Source organism: Cyprinodon tularosa, unplaced genomic scaffold, assembly GCF_016077235.1.
Source record: "Cyprinodon tularosa strain WSP-4 unplaced genomic scaffold, ASM1607723v1 ctg56, whole genome shotgun sequence".
In the NCBI taxonomy this organism is placed as follows: domain Eukaryota; kingdom Metazoa; phylum Chordata; class Actinopteri; order Cyprinodontiformes; family Cyprinodontidae; genus Cyprinodon; species Cyprinodon tularosa.
The window spans coordinates 1,301,500-1,322,603 of record NW_024039296.1 but is presented as its reverse complement, the minus strand read 5'-3'; the positions used below and the strand labels follow the sequence as shown (position 1 = coordinate 1,322,603).

The following is a 21,104-nucleotide window of genomic DNA, read 5'->3' as shown; positions in this document are numbered from 1 at the left end:
AATGATGGATTTTGTGTAAATTCTAAGACAAGGTGCATATTGTAACTTATTAATTCATTATAATATTAACTAATACTAATTAATAAATTATAATATTAACTAATTCTAAGATTTTGAATGCAGGTATTAACTTAAGTTGGGAATCACAATATGTCGGGGGAAAGCTACTTGGCGAAAGTCTGCACTCTCAAAGTGCTTTTCAATTATGTGATATTAATGTTTGCATTTTACTTAAAGGCTGGGCATTAAATGAATATACTGTTGGAGGATGAAAGCAAACCAAAATCATTCTAAGATTTAAAAAAAAAATTACAATTTACAAAGGATTTATCTGGACACAACCTATATCCTTTATTGTCTGACATCAAATCAAACCATTTTTTTTTTTTTTTTACATTTGGAGATTATTGGATTAGGATGCCTCCTGGATGCCTCCCTGGTGAGGTGTTCCATGCATATCCCACCGGGAGGAGACCCAGGACACGCTGGAGGGAATATGTTTCTCTGCTGGCCTGGGCATGCCTTGGGATTCCCCTGGAGGTGCTGGGGAGAGGGACGTCTGGGTCGCCCTACTGAAGCAGCTACCCCTGCAACCCAACCCCAGATAAACAGAAGAGGATGGATGGATGGATAAATATTTGGAACAAACAGGTCTCCCAAATGGACAATGATTCAACACATGCTACCAAATTTGTCATTTGAAGAAAAAAAAATCTGTGTTTAGGAGCTGCCATCAGTAATTCCTAATATCAGACCAATACAAAACTTAAGGGCAGGGCTGAAAGGTGACTGAAAAAAGGCAGACAACAAAAAACACTGTTTCTATTGAGAGCAATGCAGTAACATTCAAGAGAACCATGTAAGAGGATGTCCAAAATGTTTGACCGAGTCATACAATTTACAGTGCTAATCCACCACATACTAAGGCAATATATGTCCTAAAAAAAATATCATGTTATTTTGGGATTAGCTTAAGAATCATGTTGCTAATCCTTACTGACCTAAAATACTTTATTTGATTTAATATCAGCGTTTATGTGTCCTATGAAAGTCTGTATTTGGATTTCAACTGCAATTTAAATCTTTAAACTTGGAAATTTCCACTTAGAACACATAGTTCACATAGCAAACATATAGCAAACCTTAACCAAATAATCATAATGCTTGGAAAAACAGCAGTTTTCCTAATAAAACTCGCTATCTATGTTTTAAAACCTTCCAGCTTGAAGCAGCTGCTATTCTAGCTTCACTCTTTAGTCACTGTGATATGCTACACATCAGATACCTGAGTTTTTTTTGCTGCAACAAAGTTATTTCATTCTTGTGTTCAAATTTCTTGAAAACTTAACTATATTCTTGATTATTTTCACTCAAGGTCACATTATTGAATGGTCCTCTGATGCAAACTCTTTGAAGCAGTGCCTCATGCTCATACATCACCAGAAAAAGCAACTCAGAGTTCACACTCACTGCCATGACGGGAGAAAATAAACTTTATAGTTATGTGAGCAGTTAATAATGAGTGGGATTTTGGTCGTTTCTGAAAGATGAATTTCAACATTTATGAGAATTTGTTTGAGGTTTAAGCAGAACTGCTAATAAACACTAGGAAGCAAAAATGTACAATAATAAACCCAGCTGCGTGGTGGCCTAGATTTGGCGGGAAATTAAACCGCCTGCAGTTTTTAGGAGTGACGTTTTGTTCTCAGGAAAAACAAAACAGTACTTTACATTTTTGCTAAATTATCTCTGTACTATATATTTTTTTTTTCAAATACAGTAAATAGATCTTAGTTTCTTTAGCCATTCAACTTACCGTTTAATCTTGGCCGTCAAACACTACTAATAAAGCAGTGAAGTCCCAATAAATGCTCCATAATCGACACTTGTAAAGGGCCTCCGGCACCCCCACTTGGCTTTGAAAAGTACTACAGTCTTATAAAAAGTTGCATCTTAAGGACAAACGTGGTCATATACTTTAAAGTTAAAAAGCTGGAAAATTATCATTACTGTACTGAGTTAAAAATAAAATGATTGCAAATGAACTGTTGCATAATTATCTAAAATAAAGTGGCCTCTTGAGTAAATAAAATCCTAATTAATCTACTCATCTTAAAAAAAACTGAGTAGGAAATAAAGAACTTCAAAAGGCAAGGGGAATAGTTAAAGCACATTTCACATTTAAATATACATCCTAATTAATTTATCTCCGTAATAACGGCTGCTCCACATTTCAGCAACCGCAAACAAACAAATACGCATAATTTGAAAACCGTCACACTCTAATGAAGAATCATTTTCATAATGTTTTGACAAAAACAATTGAGCTGTTTTTTTCAGTAAAAAGCTGGTTTAATTGCAGAATACATTGACAGTAGAGTACGGCAATATAAACACTGCTGTACTGCTTCTATTTTTACACAGCTGTTGCCCCGCTTACAAAACAAAACAGAAATACTTGGACAGTAACGATGAGAAACAAGACAGGCTCACAGAGCACCCCGCCACCCACGTTTCCAATGAAAGGCGGCTGTGATCATTAGGAAATGCATCCCTATATGCACTATTAATACAATAAGAAATGCAGTATTAATAGCAATAGCATCCAACCGTGTGATGCGTTGCACACTGGAACCACTGGGACAAACTGAGCTGAAGAGCAGATGCACAACAACACAGCTTACCAAAAAAAAATAAAATAAAATGACAACAAAAACAAAATAAATGCATTACTTTGTACGAACGTAATACAAATCTGACCAGAAATGACTTCAGATACTTTAAAGTCTTTCTGTTTTTGGCTGGTCTTTATTAACCACCTTGTATCCTCTTTGCACACTGTGCCTCGGTTTAATGAGTGCTTCAGTTTGTGGATAAGGGCTTTTGTTTTCTTAAATTACCGAAGGATCCTGGGAGCCGACCGGTCATCAGTTAGCGTCTTGCGCAGCTTCACCCCACGGCGAATGGTTTTTAACATATCCACATCCTCCTGGGTAACAGTTGATGAATCCTGTGGCGCATGCTGAGCCATGTCTCCAGACAATGAGCTGGGGAAGGGGTACTGACCTTCACCGAGGGCATGTGCACTGGCTGCCAGTTCTCCTATCTTCTCAATCAGGCTGTGACGGTTGGCAGCAAGCTGAGGGTCCTCCTCAGCTGTGTGAGCAGCCGCGCTGGGGGCTGGCTGGGTGTGAGCAGTTCTGTCCATTCCTCCTCCTCCTCCTCCTCCTCCATAGCCCCAAGCTGTATCAGGAAGACTTATCCGCTTTGGAGAAGCCCTCATGTAGTCCCCAGCTGAAGGGTCATCACTGTATAGAAACTCCTCACCCCCCATATGGCGTGGGGATGGGCTAGCAGACCCTGGAGAGTCTGGGACTGTGGGGGTTCTAACTGGCACTATCGGTGGCCGGATGGGAATGGGGCCAGATGTTGACGGTGTGCGTCTAACTCCAGTTTTAGAGGAAGGCGTCCTGCGGATCGTGGCCGTCCCAGAGGAAATGGTTCCAGGGCCACTTCCCCCGGAGCCATTTGAAGTGCCCTGCAGGCTCTTACCTGCAGGCAGACCTGCTGTGCTGGCAGGCCGCTTGGTTTGAATCATGCGGCGGTAGCTCTGAGCAATGTTGCTATGGCGTGGGATGGTGGAGGACTTGTCAAAGTCTGGCTGACTCTCATTGTCAACATCCCCGTTAAGTGAGTAACACTCATAATCAGAACCTTAAAAAACAAAAAAAAACAAGAGTGAATCGATGGTTTCTACTTTTCATACTAAATGATAAACATCCTTAGAACTGTTATTTTGGTGAAATCATCTGCAGCTCATTTATTCCATTATATTCACAGTAACTACACTGACACTTAAGGAAATTTCCTGCACTGGCTACAGGGTAATTTAACTCCTATACTCTTTGAACTATATTATGTGACTTTTCTGCCACAAACACAAAGCAGTGCATATGATCAATAGGGAGAAATCGTGGATTTAAATTTTAGAGAAACATGAGTCTAAATTTTGTTGTTCTTCAGCCCAACTAAGTCAGTGATTTATGTATGTTGTTTGCTGCACTTAAACCTGTAAGTCTGTTAGATTTTTTATCTACTGCCTTGTACAGAAATGCAGAAATGCTATTTCTTTTGGATTACTTAACAAAGGACCAATCTATTTTATTTTTAGGTTGGAGACGATTCTAATATAATTAGCTCCACCTATCTCTCCTCTTAGTACTAAAAAAAAAAAAGCATCCCCACTGCATGATGCCTGGTCTGATATGGTGCTTCCAGAGGGGGGGAGGGAAGTTTCATTTCTCTTTCATATGATTTTACATAAAGGCTAGAAGTCTATTTTTGATCTCACCACAGCATTTTCCTCGACATGTTAACTGTATCCCTTATACTGTTTGTAACAGAAAATCCTCCTGATGGTTTTCTTTGCAGGGCTTTCTTTGGCCCATTTTTGCAGTGCAAAATAAAAATTGTCCTAATGGCATATTTCCTATTTTAAGCTTTGGCTCTCTGCAGCTCCTCCAGAGTTACCAAGTGACCCTTGTTTTAGGTAAGTGTTAGGGTTGGTAGGTTTGCAGTTCAGTGATTTCACATTCAGAAATATTTGTTTGAATAGTTTTCAAAGGGATTTTAAGAGCTTGTGATATAGTTTTTATCACTGAAAGCTTTACTACATTTCTCCATCACTTTCTTTCTAAACCCTTCTCTTCATGAAGAAGGTTTTTCACTCATTCTTCTCTAACACACCCTGAGACCTGAGCAGAGGATAAATTGCACAAGTGAACACCACTGTTCCTGTCACTTCTGGAAGGAGCTGTTCGCATTTTATTTTCTTTAGAGGCATCAACATAAATCAGTAAGACAGCTGATTATATACACAGTTTTCAGATGTAAAATGTATCTTTTCCTTCACAACCATATGCTATATTTTTTGTTAGCCTATTATTTAAAACCCCAATAGTACACCACAATAGTGTTTGTTGTTGGAACATGATACACCATAGAACAGGTCAAGTGGTATGAACACTGTTGAAAAGCACTTAATGCTTTAAGGTTGGACAGAACACCATTAAAGTAAATATTTAATATGTGGGACATTGCTGGCTGAATGAAATATGTATACATTGTTAAACTCCTCAGGCTCTGGTTTACCTTGAGATGGAATTGTGTCCTCAGAGCAGGAAGGGGTGTTTGTTTGTGTGCTGTAGCCACTGGAGTATTGCAGGGAGTCCCTGCTGCTCTTCTGCTGCTCCATACTCAGGCCTCTCGTAAGAACCATAGCCAGAGTACTGGCTGCTGGAGACAGGGGCTCTCCATGCTAAAGCAGACACAGAATCAGAGATACATGAGAAATATATATAGACTGCCATATGTTTGCATTAAAAATACATTCCAATCCCTGAGGCACTGGAATTAATTCACAGCCATTTACATTTTAAGTCCATAGGGCACTCCTACCTTGGCTGTAATAATTCCTGGGCCACTTCTTGCTCTCTGCCGATCACCTGTTTGCATCCCAGAGTATCCCTGTGGACTAGGCGGCGCCTCAAGCTCTCTCATCTTTTCCACAGAGTCCCTCCTGCGCTGTGGGGTGCTGGCCAGCGTCGGCTCACAGGAGCTCGACTTGACCCAGTCCTGAAAGGGCAGATGGAAAACCCGGAAGGAACTTTCAGCTTTGTATCTCTGTTTTTTTCAGTTTTTGGGGGTTCAGACCAAGATGTTCAAACACATCTGGCTCATTGACTGGTTAGAAGCATGCACGGATATTTGCAGAGCGGGTTAGGCTATGGCAGTGTTAACTCTCTGTTTAACACATATCTGAAGGAAAGACTGGAAAGCTGAGCTTGATGGGCAACAGCGTGAGGGTGGTTGTGAAGTTGGCGCCAACAATAACAAAAACAAAAAAAGGGCAGAGTAGCAAGGGTTTAAAAAAAAGTACAAACCCCAAACTTAAAATTGCGAACTAAAACAAACCTTCCAGCTAGGAACCTTTGATGTGGGTGAAGAATTGTTGGATCCAGGTGAGTGGTTAAATGTGGGGGACGCAGGGAGTATGACAGAGAGAGGCCTGATGGTGCCAGTGTGAGAGAAAGCAGGGCGGAAGGTACCGAAGGATGAGCATGAGCCATACTGCGGAATTGACAGACAAGTCTGAGTCAGAGTGCTTAACATCCAGAAGTAGTCCAAGTTAAACTGCACTGCGGCTGCTGTGAGCAGCCAGCAGTCTTTTTTTTAACCAATAGATAACAATGAGAGCAAATGTGCAATGCATCAGAGTGTCTGAGTGCATGTCAGTGAGAACTCATAGTATGCATGCAGTACTAACCGCTGTAGGAGAGTTGCACTCGCTGACAGACTGGCAGGTTTCTGAGGCCTCAGAGGAGGCTGAGCTTGTGGATTTCTGGGGAAGGGAAGATGTAGTAAAGAACAGCGTAGTTGCACAGGAAATAAAGAAAAGGAGGTAGGTGGAAGAAATGAACAGGAAGAGGGGTGGGAGTTGAAAAATAGTGCCGATAAGATTAGACAGAAGGATTTTTTTTTCTCACAATTCTCTTATGGGATCTATAGACTGCAGCCAAGATCGAAAATAAAGTAGCCTGTAAGATAATTTATTCAGCAAAGGAACATTGCATCAGTCGGTGTGAAGAAGCACTGCTGAGTGTCTTCAATACACTGCAATCTGTTCAGACCATGAGAGTCTGAATAACTTTATCATTCCAGTGGGATAAGAACTTCATATTTGCAGATGATATGGCTCTATTCCACTGAAAATCAAGAGCTCAGTTTGACTATCAAACTCTTGCTGAGACAAGGGATTTGTGTCTGACATTCAAACATGAAAAAAAATACACTTGCTTTACCAGACTGGAAGTAATCGTGGGTTCAAAGAGCAGCAAATTACAGTGCTGAGTATTCGCCGCTACACATTTCTTCTCATTCTGCCTTTTTTTTTTCTAAACATAAATGTTTCATATGATCAAAAAATAAAATATCAAACAGTGACAATCTGAGTAAATACAGAAAGGAATTTTAAAATAATGGTTTAACTTGCAAAGGGTAAAAAGCTATCCAAGCCATTCTGGTGCTATGTGATAAAGTAATTTCACCGCATTTCTTTAAACCTGGGTCTAATATAACTAACCACAGCCAGAATTAATAACGACTAGATCTGTAAAATCAGGACACAACTTAGAAAGAACCTGCTTGACATCTTCAATAAGGCTAAAATATTTAAAAACATCCACACATCATGCTCTGATCTAGCTACATTCATTACCAGGTAATAAAACAAAGTAACTGAAATTTAGTTGGAAAGGTTGAAAGACTATTTCTAAGGCATTAACACTCAAATTAAGCCATTACACTAAAATGGAGAACAGAAAAACAGTACTGAGTACACTGGCAAATCAAAATCACTCCTACTTATAGAAGTTTTGTGTCCTTTAAAATCAGGCGTTTAACCAATTCATTATATTCAGACAAACATGGTGGTGTTAGATTATCTGAGGTTGCTTTGTTGTTTAGGATATGAAATATTTTGTAATTGATGAATTCTACTTTTTACCACAAAAATCTGAGGGGAACATCTGACCATCAGTTTATGAACTATTCAGTGGCACTCAAATTAGAACCTCAAAATGTCGTAAAAGCCATTGACTGTACATGAACTGGGTATCTCTTTTCTCTAATAAAAGAAATCCCCTGAATACTTCATTTCTTTAGGACTGAGACAATTAATCGGATTAATGGTGATTAATTGATTATTGAGCCTACAGACTGTAAAACATGCCTGTAGCTGACGAGCAACCTACTTAGAGCAGTAATAATATCTAAATAAAAAAAAAAACAATATAAACATTTTGCATTTAAGATTAAAAAAAAAATGTCTGTCAATATGCTCTATCCAGAAGTCCTCAAGTGGAAATATTTCAGTTTCAGCTGGTTTACTTATGAAAAAAGTGTTCTTTAATGAACCTTTAGCTTTTTGATTATTAATCGATTAATCGAGAAAAATATCAACAGAATAATCAATTTGCAAAATAATCATTAGTTGCAGCCTTACATTTCGAATTACTCAGTTATCTTTTGTCGGATATCAATATTTGTTTCATAATGAGAACCCTTAAGTTATTTCTAAATAAAAGTCAAAAACAGATTAAATTGGAAACACCGTTAATACTTTTTCACATCGCTGTATTGCTTTGATAAGAAAGTGAAACTGTTGCTGTGGCCTCCTGCCCTGCAGCATTACTGCCTGAGGATTCCCCTGGGAGTGGAAGGCTGCTTCGGTCCTCGTTTTCTTGGAGTACAAAATCCCTGTTCTGAGTAATATTTAGTTTTTCAGTATCAAAACAAAGAAAGCTACCTGGCTAGTGATATCTGAGGGCATGGGTGACGGAGGCTTAGAATGGGTGTTGGCATCCTGTGAGACAAAACCAGAGTCGTGGGAGGAGACGCTGCTGAGCCGATGTGCTCCCGCTGATGGCATCTGAAGCAAGCTGTTGGCACAATATCACAAACAATGTGTGAATAATAAACATTCTCATAATCAAGATTGTCATGTTTTTATCCCCTTTTGTTGTCTTCTGGGAGATTTTTTTTTCTTTAAAGGAAAGGATTTAGCAAAAACAGGACGGGATAAATAAAAAACAAACAAAAAAAAATAAAAAAAAGAATATAAAAGCTCCAAGCATGAACGTTGGCTAAATGATGCCGTTCTTTTCATTTTGGAGCATCAAAGAGCATTAAAACATTATCCCTTTATTTATTTTTCCCTCTGAAGATTAGGAGCTGGCTTTATGCCTTTTGTCTCCTGCTTTGTTATCCGCACGCAAAGTTGTTTCCCTTTGTCACCCACACATTTAGAAACCCACTCCGCACCCTCCCGCGGCACTCCTCCTCCCCCACACCAACTCCTCTCCCCATCTCCCTAAGGAACGTATCCGCAGTTATCACTTCTCATTAATCTTCATACTCTAGGATGAGGCTTAAGGACGAATGGCAAATTAAACATGGCAAATTGAATAATCATTATTTATTTAAAACCGGGAAGGGTCTTCTATTTCTTTCTCCTTCTCCTTTGATAAATAATCCTGTTTCTCTGCATTGATACAGTAATGATTCTAGAGCTACCAGAATGTAACCATAAGAGGGGCTTGAAATAAAAAATGCTGATTAACTCATCACAATGACACAAAGAAGTAGGAAAGATGTACTGTGTAGCTGTATAGCAAAGGAAGGCAAATATTTTTTTAAGCTTCATTTTTTTTTGGAAGCATAAAAAAGGGACAATGTGGATTTGAGGGACGTTAACTTGGTATAAGGTGACAACTGGGTCATAGCATCACCATAGCTTGAGCTCCTGTAAGCAGCATTGGTTTTGGGACCCTAAAAAAACAGAAACCAGCTAATGCAAGCTTTAACAGTTCTGATGAAATAAAAAGATTCAAATATATAAATGTTTTGTTTATGGCTTAAAAAGAGTGTGGTTTCTCTGCAGCTCTTAGGTGTAGTTCCAGGTGTTAGCAAGGGTGTATCAAGTGTTGGACATTACTAAAAATTAAAACCATATCTATGTTATTGATGACAGGTATTGCATCGTTTCAGTTACTATAAATCCACCTCTTCTTTATTACCATCTCTCTCATGATTGCTTCTCACTTTCTCTTTAACCTTTAGCATTATGAACAATGTAGTCTCTGTCACTGCAGTGAGAGTCCTGCAAATAGACTAAATATCTAATTTCCAAGCAAAAACTACATTCATTTATTATATTAGAAAACATTTATTGCATTCCAAAAAGTCCCTGGAAAAATCAGTACTGCATTTGCATACATATATATTGCCAACAGAATTGTTTTCATTATATATAGTGGAGCCCTGGTCTCATATATATTTAAGCCTGTATTATTTGACATAGTCTAATTGAGATTAAGTTAAAAGTATATTCAAACAATTGGACCCTTATGTTGCTTTTAATATTCAATATACTGAGCCAAAATCAAAACACTTATTTCCAAAGAAAGCTTAATGCAAATTTGTGGCTGTTTTATTGCTAAAAAAAATGCCATTCTCACATCTCTTCAGCCTGTGAGCAGTGTATGTCACATTTATGAGTGGATAAATAATGGCAATCTAAATATAGGATGCCGTGTTAATTGCCTTAAGCATCAGTGAAGTACTGACAGGAACCTTAACACCAAAGCAAGGTGATTTCCTTTTAACTCCCACATTACAAGGTGTTCCGTTTGAAGACAGACTTTTCTCTCGACCCAAAACCACACATTTATAAATAAACTGTCAAAAAATCATCATTCCTCTAAAGAAAGTGCAGGTTTAGGTTTCTGTGTAAGCTGGTGCCTTACAGCCTGTGATGTTTGACAGCTTTCCATGTAATCTGCCTGTAAGAAGCTTGAAAATGACAAATCTTCCTAAGGCAAGAAGCTGGAGAACTCTTAAGATACCACAGGTACAGCATGTAGTCTGTCACATGTAGTCAGGTTCTTGGTGAGGACTGCACATCAAATATATATTAATACATACATACTCTAAAAATGTCAATATTAAGAGGTGGTTTGATGTTAAGATTGCATGTGTGCTTGTTCAGCTTCACAGTCAATGTTATCCATCATTACCAACATAGCCGTAAATAACATTAAAAAGGCATGCTGGAAATTCCTAGTCAAAGCAGTTCTTATCTATTTTTGGAAGAAGACTTTTATTGCAGAAAACCAAAAGAACCCATGTGTGTTTATAGGATGTACCTGCACATGCTGCTCTTCCTTGAGCTGGTGCTGCTTGGGGAGGAAGGAGGGGTCTGGTAGGACCAGCTGTAGTCTGAGCCTTTCAGATCCCGAATAACCTGCAGAAATTATTTAAATTATAATAAAAAAAAAAATAGTGATCACAAGTTTTACATTTAAAAGTGAGTGATGTGCATGCAATATTCTTTTAATAAACTGAGGCAGAGTAAGAATCTATTTCTCTAATGATAAACATGGTGTTGATATTTTGTACACACAATTTTCATCCCAAATTCTCTCTGGAGTCCTCTCTTTGGTTAATGTCAAATGTTTAGAATAGAATAAAAACATAATAGAATAGAACACAATAGAATACCTTTAGTTGGGAAAATTCAAGAGTGACCTCCTTTCTGACACATCACAGGAAGGAAGAAATCATTTTTTCATTTTCAATAACAATCACAAAAAAAGTTTGGACTTTTTTAATGTGGCCCAGATTTTTATTTAAATAATTTTGGCATTTGAAAGAAATCAATATTTAATGCACTGAACAGTTTATCAGGCCCACAGCATTACAGATCCTCCACCTTGCAAGATCTTTTTTTAATATTGCTCATCAGTTGTTTTATACTAACCCAATCCCAACCAACCCAAGCTTGCTATAAAGCAAAACATTTTTCTCATGGTGCCCGTTGTTTATAACATTTTCCTTTGCAGCCATGACTGGCTAGATCCAAACTTTGGTGGGTAGCCATTACTAGCTAAAACCAAACTTTGAAAGGCAGACACTAGATGTCGCTTCGCCCATTGAGCTCAGGAGTTTCTGCTGACTGTTCCCTCCTTACCTCAAAAGGAATACATTGGAGCAGGCCTAGATAGATAATGTAAAGAATTACAGTAAATCAAGAAAACTCATTATCAACATTATCAATCTGCTTGATTGTTTGTTTTTAAAGATGCAAAGCAAGGAAGGGGGGTAAAAGTCAACTCACTGCCATTATCCCCCTGACTCACCAAACGAGGAAGCCATAAACCTGTATCAACCAATTTGTGAAGGGTACAGTGGCATTATAGCGTAAGTGTATGTTTTAGAGTCTGACAAAATTAGACTTTGAATTTGAAATGAAAAATGCAAAGAGACAATCACTGTGCTGCATGTATTGTAGCACATGATTTTTTGGCCATCAACAAATTCTTGATAAGTGGAGCTTAAGAAAGCCAAGAGAACAGCAGCACCAAGAGCCAAAAATGGTAGCTGGCATGCCAGTTTTGAATAATGATGTATGCCAGGAAAAATGGTGTATGCCATTTCACCAAAGGTCATATATGGGCACTAAATGTGGTAATCTGATTTTATTGACACTATATTTTTTCAGTCATGAAAAATAAATGTTCATATATGTGGTTGTAAATGTATGAATGTGTTTGAGAAAACCGTAAACTTTCATACCACCAAATGTTTGAGTTGTGTTTTCTTTGACAATGAGTAGTGTTGCCCCAATACCGATACTTGGCTGTGCAGTATTAGCCAATATCAATACCATACTGATACCATCTGTTTGAAATTGATGTGTGTGTGTGTGTATATATGAAGAACTGCATACTACTTGGATGTAAATTAATTGCCATCATGGCTTTGTCAAGCTGCTGCCTACCTTTGTGAAGCAGGAAAAAGACTAATACAAAGTGAATCAAGTAGAACATTTTATTGCCTACCTGGAATGGGTGACAATATTTGAATAAACTCTCAAAATGGTATCGGTGTCCTATTTGTTGATACTTGCCGATACCAATACCAGCATTTTAGCGCTGGAACGGAGCCAATCCCGATACTGGTATCAGTATCAGTGCAACACTAATAATGAGACTGAATGTGCCAAAAACATATTTTCAGCATTACAGTATGAAGTGATCTGCTAAGCGTTAACCTAGCCACAGTCTGTACACTTCTTCCTCTGAATCTCTGGTTTCAAACAACAGGAGATTACAGCATCCTGCTGTACATATGCGTGTGGCCTCAGATCAATGAAAATATTATATTCATACATTTGGATTTGACATTATGAAAAAAAATCTTAATATATTAAAAGGCTATTGATGTTAGACAGACCATAACCACTTTATTTAGTAATGTGTCGATTTGAAGTAGGCCTACATGAAGCAGCCCCAAGTCTATAGAAAACTTTGAACATTTTACTTTTTTTTCCTTTGGGATAAATCAAATATTTTGAACTGAACTTGAAGTGAATGTGTACTATCTAAAAGCAGGCCTCTTTTACTGGCCTTTTTTGTGTGAAGAAGTTTTAGCTTTATTTTTATATTGTTCAATAGCGTTTTACTCTCTTATGTCCGATTACTGTACTTCCTAAAATCTTCATTTTCTGGTAATGTGCTTCTATATAACACCTTAGAAAACATAGTTGCAATTTTTTATATAGAAAATGACAATAGAGCCATGATATTTTTTACAGAAACAAAATGCCTACAGCTTTGATAATAAAATCAAAATGTTTTACAGAAAGATTTCTTGAGGTGGCGAGCTTTAACTTCCTTGCAGCTATTGATAACCAAAACCAACCACCAACGCAACTTCTAAACACAGAAAGTTATTAGCAAACAAACAGAACACTCATTGCCTTATATTATATCTTAAATTATCTGATACAACTAAAGAAAGCACTATTATAATCAGATTTATCAGTTTTACCAGAAAACAAGCCACAGACACTTAACAACTATTTGTTACTCTGACAGCTCCCTTTTTGAAACTATCTGTCCGTCGTGTTTGACAGGTCTTTGGTGATACATTCAGCCTCATATCTACATGAACTTCAGCATCATAGATAGCTATGTTCACCTGGAAAAAAAGGGTAAAATGGTACTTTCTGAGATCACACCTCTCTATTATAAAAAGAAAAAGAAAACATACATGACACTGAACTTTCTCCTAATACCACCAGAAGCACAATAGCACCAAGAACTTTAGGTTGAGTTTATCTCTGGTAAAATTACATAATTGATGTTTGAATTTTTTTCACCCTTCGCTTCTGGTTTTCCCACCAAACTTTGACAGCTTTTCCTTCTAAAGGATACAAGACAGCAAGTAACATATGACATTGAAATACCCTGTCACTTAAAAACTTTTTCATTTAAAACACATAATAAATAGCTTTATAATTTCGAAAGTTTTTATATTTTGGTATTTTAATATCATCAAGAATGGCATAACAAAAATACAAAACCAAAAAAAAAGTAAAGTGACATGGCACCATATTTTATATACTTTGGCTAAAACAGTCAAGTTACCCATTATTTTTTTGTACATTTTTTTTTTTTTTGAAAGGATTATACTACTTCACTTAGCCAACTTCAAATGAACACATAAATAAATAAAGTGGCTGTGTTCTGTCTGACAACAATGATTTTTTTTTTTTTGTTAATTCAAATTTATGAAAATGATATCTTCATTGATCTTAGACTGAACACATACAGTAGTTGCTATTCAAAATGTCTCCAATTTCCTTGATGGACTCTTGGCTGGTCCTTTACAGGTTCCTTTTTAAACATCAATCTTTCTACTAAGATATTCTTTCTGTCATGATTTGTGGACATTAAGATGTAAACAGACGCGTTATTTCCTGGGCAGACCCTGTAATGCAATGAAAGGGTGGAGTGAGTACAAAAAAAATCTGGACGCCCAAAAGAAGGAGGGGGTTACACCAGTGGCTGAAAGTTGGAGAGGATTTTGCTGGGAGCTGCAGGGAAGTAGGCTGCCATTAAGCTCGCTTTTGACAGAAGGGCCATTTTGAATGGCTGCAACTGTATGAACACATGGGGGCGATAATCACCTGTTTCCTTGCAACCAGAGATGAAGAGAAGTCTGCAGACTGTGGCTAGATTAACGCTTATCAGATCACTTGCGATCCATTTCCTACTGTAAAACTTACAATATACCTACAGCTTTTAGTCATATTGTCAAAGAAAACACAATTCAAAGATTTGGTGGTATGTATGCTTTCTGTTTTCCTCAACACATACACAACCACATATATGAAAATTGGGCTATTTTGAGTTTGCCCCCTTGGTAGTCGGGATCCAGGTGCTCAGCTCTACTATTCACTGGTAGTTGTGGGAATCCCTACTGTATGTCTGCCCTCCTTGTGTTCCAATGATCTGGGGTGCCTTTGCATATGTGGGGCTCACATCGCCTCTTTATCGATTCTGAGGCCTTGTAGGATGGGCCTGGGGCCACCCAAAACTGCTACTGATTTTTCTTCTAAAGAAGTTTTGTAAATCATTCATACATGAGCACAGGAATTGGGATCCAGGTGTTCAAAGATATACACTAATATTAAACACTAAGTTGCAACTAAAGATATACACCACCCTGAATAATATTGTGTAATTGCCAAAGGTTTTGCATTCCACATAAATGAATATCTAAGGTATACTCACTGCTCTTGAAGCTTTTTTTAAGCTTTACTTCTGTTGTATGCTGTCTTGTTTTTGCTGTTACGTTCCCCCTTTTAATGAATTCTTTCCTGTCTCTATCTCTTTCTCTCTCCCCTTAATTCTTATACCCTCTTTCTTTCTCTTTATATACAAGTATCAAGCAGAACCTTACGGCAATAGTCATAATTGTCTGCTTATAAAAGCAAAGCTGTTGGGCTTTCTGCTAGCTCTGGGACATCTACGGTATTATAAGAGTCACATAAAAAAAAACGGGGACACACACAAAAAGAGAGGATATCACTGTATCTTTCTGGACTGCCAAATATAAAAGTTAATATGTAGGTAAAGTTTATTCAGCTTTACTGAAATGTGAGTAACCCAATGTGATGTTAACTTCTGTAATTCTTTAGCAGTGAGCCTTGGAGGTTTTTCTTCAACCTCTTTTACACCTGTCTTTACTCTGCATGTAAGCCAGATAAATCATGGTCCTTGTATACCCTCAGGGCCAGTGTTTCATAGACCTGGACTTCTGTTGTATGTAATTTATCACCTTAGTTAACCAAGAGTGAAGTCTAATCAACTTTAAAACATTAAGGCCATTCAAATCATATTGCGAAATCTTAATGTGCAAACCAGAGATGTCAATAACTGTTAAGTGGGTTGTAAATGCCAGCATTTATTTAAATAGGTTGAAAATAGCTTTCCAACCTACATGAACTCAAATTTCAAGTGATCAGTACAACTTTAGCAGTGTAGCAATGAACTGCATATCAAAGTGGATCTATAGCACTAGAACTAGGAGTATCCAGCTTTGTTACCTGCTCACTGGCAGGTGGCAGCTTATGTGGGTCTTCAGTCAACATAGTGAGGTCATCAACAATGGCTTGTAAGTGGGTTATCTCTCCCAACATGGCAATCTCCACATTCTGCAGAGAAAACACAAAAAATGAAAAGAAAGTTGTGAGAAGGAAAGCTCTATGATTTTAGCGTTGGAGCTCTTAGTGAAGGCATAAATGTTGCTCACCACCACTGGCTGAAGGAAGTTGATGAATGTACAGTAACGTCCTCTCTCCTCCAGAAGCGCCCTTCGAACCGCCTGCTTCTCTGTCTCTTCCATTAGCAGATACAAGTCATTGACATCTTGCATGGCGCTGTCCAGCTGAGGGCGCAGGTTTCCCCGGCCTGCGTGGGGTAGTAGCGCAGTTTGCAAACCGTGGGAGGAAAGGCGAGTTGAATAAACAAAAGGAAAAGAAATTGAGGATCGATGGAGGTAGGTGATAATTGAAGCAGTGGCATAAAATGTCAAGGAGAGGGGGAAGATGAAACAAATTAGAAATGATTAGAACAAATGATGATGAGCTGCTGTGGACTAGAGGTCAATGCACTGACAAACTTCATACTTGAATGGTTCATGCACATGGGAGCTGGAGGTATTTGAAAGAAGTCATCAAACTACGATGATGAGCAGATGCAGAAGAGGAGGAGACTGTGCATAATGTTCAGAGTTACATGAGTGATGAAAATGAAAAAAGCAACACTCCATTTCTGCTTTAATTGGATTTTCTGAACAAACACATTCTCTGCATGTGTATCTTAGCATTTCTAGCTGACTCGTAAATGAGCAAAACTGTTAAAACCAAATTGTATTTTGAAAAGTTTGCTGTCATTTTAATTAAATCACCTAAATTACTATAGTTGTATTTAATAATAAATAATGCAAATTATAATTTTTAACTGTGTCTATGCTGAACACAAATTAGCAGACACAAGTAAACCTTGAGGCACATATTTATTTAATAACACACTAATTAACTTGGGAGACCCATAACAAAACCTTACTTATTGTCCTTTCACAGGGTCTTTAAGCAATTTTCAGGCTGCAGTTAAAATCGTAGAGTTATGGTGAAGAATATACAACAGAAAAAAATACTTATTGGCCATTTAAATAAAAAAATGTTTCTCACTGTAAAAAAGGTTTGGAAAGAAATGAATATAACACTTTCTTTCACTAGAACAACATAACCATTCCAAAAAGCTGTTATGTAAAATTCATTTTTTTAAGGGGCACCAGAAAACAACTTATATTACATAGCAAGTAAATACTCTGCAGTCTCAAAGGTAATATCAACTCATGTATATTCCTTAATTTGACTGTCTTTCCATTACAAATATTAAAAATACGTGGAGTTTGTTAAACTCCACTGGGACAATAACTGGAACTGCATGCTTTGGCCATATGACCCGAATCCAATCAGTTAAAAATCCAAATCTTCCAAAGAGTCTTGTGTAAAACAAATAATTAGTGTGTAGCAAAGCATCTAATGCCCACCCCTGCAACATCTGTTGGTGGGCATTAGATGCCCACAAACAGGTATTGCTGGGGTTCTGTGATGCTGTTGGCTTGTTTCATTTCCCAAGCCACTGAAAACCTTGTCAAACTGCATGGCAGGTTAAACTTTTTGAGACACCAGGACAATTTAAATATCAATCTGGTTGATGACCCATTTTCAGCAGCAAACTGAAAATGGGTCATGATTGAGTCTTGCATTAGAATAGCAAGTTAAAAACTTATTAACGAATCTTTGCAGAAATGGTTTGCCAGATTAAAAATGTAACCTTCCATCTTGGCTATCAGTCCCCAGACCCAAATCCTTCAGAAACTATGCGGATTAAGATGAAGAAAAGAGGAACATAAAACAGAGGAACCAGAGCTCTGGGAAGTCTGAAAGTGCTGTTAAAAGAGTTCCTCTTAGATGAAATAAATATTTGTTAGCATAGTTTGTTCTGAATCAATAAATATAATAAAATTAGCAAAAACCTTTAGCAGTTTATACGGATAATACGTCTTTATAAAAAAGGTAATAAAGCACTGAACATTACTTAGGTACTATATATAAATAATCACTATGAGTCAGAGTGCATTTTAAGTGTATAGTTGGAAAAAAAGCAGCAATTTAGTTTATGAACCAGCAATATTTACACTTTAAGAAAAAATAATAGATAAAACTAACATAAAGTATGTTTCGGTGTACAGAGTTCTCACTCTGAAGTGTTTGTAGGTGGATTATGAAACTCTTGACTCTTTTTTTGCTTAGCTCAGTCAAATGACATCTGGCAACCAGCTACTTCGCTACCAAGCTGACAGGAGAGTCAATCTTCCCTTGCAAGTTTCACCCAATATCTCATGCAAGCACATTCCTTTAGCATATCAAACTCTTTCATCCTTCAGCTAAAAATGCTAAGACAGCAAAGTGTTTTTTTTTGTTTTGTTTTTTTTGAAAGGATGTTGATCTCAAGGTGGTTTTGATGCTTGATATGAGTTTCTTATACAGGCCAAAGAGCAGCAAACATACCTAGAAGCTCTACAGCCAAGGGGGAAAAGCCAGAAAGAAACAGAGGAGGATTGCAGTATCAGGCGGGGACGGAGAGACAGAAGAACAGGCAGCGTTAGGTGCGTTGAACAGCAGCACAATGCATGTTTATGATTAGCCCATACCGCTGCTTTATTGATGGAAAGAGTTAGTTGAAACCAGCGGTATGGGCTAATATAAGAACAGCAAGAGAAAGAAAATAACTGTCATTCATAAAGCAGATCATCGTCATAGCTACAGTGGAGCCTATGGTACTGTGCAGCACATTTTAATTTAAGGGAACATTAATACCTCAGTCCTGACTCTAGATGGTGCCAGTTCACTATAATATCAGTGCACAGCTCAGCAGCCATAGTTTGGATTACTAAGTATACCTTGTAGAGTTCTCTCACCTTTTCTTGCTTTTTTCTGGAGCTTAATGGTATCTAACGATTTTCTTTTAATTTCCTGACGGGCCCTCTTGTATTCTGTAAAAAGCAGAAAAGTACATAAGATTCCAAACTCAGACTACAACACTGAGCATAATCCCTTTCCTATACTTTCTAGACATTATTTTTTACCTTTGGTGTGGTCTTTGTCAAGCTGATTAGCCATCTTCTTCCATTCCTCTATCCGGTCTTGGAGTGGTGTGACCAGGCCTTCCATGAGAACACTACAAGAAAGAGGAGAGTCAGAATGAATCAGCAAAGTCTAAGGATGAAGCTTGTAAGATGTGAATTTTTCCCCATGGACATTCAAAGATGTACAAGTAAGTACAAGTTCAAGTGACTCTTACTTGGTGAAATGTCTTAATTTTGTCTCAATGCTGCGGTGTCGCATGCACATTCTGGTCAGAGCTGAGCCAATTTCCCTGGTTGCACCTTGGAGAGAAGATATAAAGACAAATTGTTGCTGAATGTTGAAAAAAATTACCAAACCAAATTACACAATTCCAAGGGAACATGAAGAGAAAATAAAAACATCAGAGCTCGAGTCATCATTTTGCTGTGGAGATGCCTTTCTGCAGATGGAGACAGATATTGGTTACAGGTGCTGGAAGGAATAAAGAAGCTAAATACAGGGCAAAACTGGAAGAAAATCAATTTGGAGTGGCAAAGGATTTAGGTATGAGGTGGCGGTCAACCTTACAGGAAAAAAAATATTACAAGTAGCCGGAGCTCATGGTCTGATGTAGAGCATAATCAGGTGTTATAGGCTGTGAAGACTTTCAAGACCAGAATTCAATTCAAAATCTGTAGCAGGATTTAAAAGCTGAGCTTCACAAATGCTCTTTATAAAAGCAAATAAGACTGGAAAGCCCTAAAAACCCTGTAATAATAATAATTGCAGAAAAAGAGGTTTAATGCCTTTAAGTCAAACTATTAACTAAGCAGAATGAAATAAAAATGCATAACAGTTACCAGTTTTTTATTTGTAAATAATTATAAGCAAGTATCATTTAATAATTATTTAACTTTATTGATCTCTCATTGGAGAAATTTACCTCTGCCTTTAACCCATCAGCAGCAGGCTGCCATCGTGGGCTGCCCAGGGAGCAGTGTGGGGTTAAGGGTCTTGCTCAGAAAGTGGCAGTCTGTGGGAGTGGGGCTCAAACTCAGAATCTCAGGATTCCTAGCTCTATGCCGTAACCACTAGGCCGCCACATGCCATTTGCATTTTATTCAAAATAATCCAGTACTGCTGGTCACACAAAATAAAAAAATCTAATCTGTGGCTGTAAAATTTAAAAATGTATATAAAAAAAAAGATAATGGCCATGATGGTTAATATTAGTCAAGAGAGTCCCCTAACTAAATGTGAAAGGGTCCGCACAACCTTTGAGCAGTTACATTTCTCATGCAGTGATGCATTACCAGCTGCAGCCAGAAGATCAACACAGTCTGAGTGGGATAATAGAGTCTACAAATGTCCCATATGTTTGATTGAAATAAATGTACCTCTTTCATTCTTGTTAAAACAAGCATTTTATCCCTAAAGGTTCATATATGCACACCTCCCACCACAGTCTGCTTAACAGCTTGCAGTAAATGGTTAAGTTTGTACTTTTGCTCTTTGCAGAAGAGTAATTCAATGGGGTCTTAAGCTCTTAAAGCTGTGGCTGGCCCACTGTCCCAGTGATACTTCAGAGGGTGGGGAAATATATGGTAGTACTGATCCTGTTGTAATCTGTGCCACATAGGGCTAATCTGGATGTGTATGAGAACAGACACACATGCAAATACAAACAGAGCAACATGGCATCTTATAGACCAAAGGGTGCAGGAGATTCATAAAGAATAACACTATAACATATATCTTAATGACTGACTTTCATAGTGATAAAAGTTTAAATGCAAACAGGTGATATGATTTACCAGCCCCCACATTTCCAAAGTTCTCCACCCTTCTGTCCTGGAGGAAAAAGGAGGCAACCCTGTAAGGGGATATCCCTCTATTCTTCCATGTCTGCTCTGCCTTTCCTGTTCTCTCAGCTTGCTAAACACAATTCAAACAGTGCAAGCAGTGAGAAACAGAGGCCAACATTAACCCTCAATATACG

At 37.9% G+C, this 21,104-nt stretch overlaps 1 protein-coding gene across 4 annotated transcripts in view; it reads right to left on the bottom strand.

Moving 5' to 3' along the window:
* Window positions 1-2,422: 2,422 nt before the first annotated feature.
* Window positions 2,423-21,104, bottom strand: part of mtss1la (MTSS I-BAR domain containing 2a) — a 48,596-nt gene continuing 29,914 nt past the window's right edge. Inside the window, exons 4-16 of one of the 4 annotated variants that reach the window (XM_038305522.1) lie at window positions 19,341-19,425; window positions 19,126-19,217; window positions 18,958-19,032; window positions 18,548-18,556; window positions 16,219-16,376; window positions 16,013-16,120; window positions 10,764-10,861; window positions 8,366-8,498; window positions 6,326-6,400; window positions 5,974-6,129; window positions 5,458-5,634; window positions 5,152-5,317; window positions 2,423-3,714 (exon numbers count right to left, since the gene is read on the bottom strand). In XM_038305522.1, the coding sequence (XP_038161450.1) occupies window positions 2,897-3,714; window positions 5,152-5,317; window positions 5,458-5,634; window positions 5,974-6,129; window positions 6,326-6,400; window positions 8,366-8,498; window positions 10,764-10,861; window positions 16,013-16,120; window positions 16,219-16,376; window positions 18,548-18,556; window positions 18,958-19,032; window positions 19,126-19,217; window positions 19,341-19,425 (2,150 nt within the window). In that variant the 3' untranslated portion in view covers window positions 2,423-2,896. The remainder of the gene's footprint in view (window positions 3,715-5,151; window positions 5,318-5,457; window positions 5,635-5,973; window positions 6,130-6,325; window positions 6,401-8,365; window positions 8,499-10,763; window positions 10,862-16,012; window positions 16,121-16,218; window positions 16,377-18,547; window positions 18,557-18,957; window positions 19,033-19,125; window positions 19,218-19,340; window positions 19,426-21,104) is intronic. The other 3 variants (XM_038305524.1, XM_038305523.1, XM_038305525.1) reach the window with 3 other exon arrangements.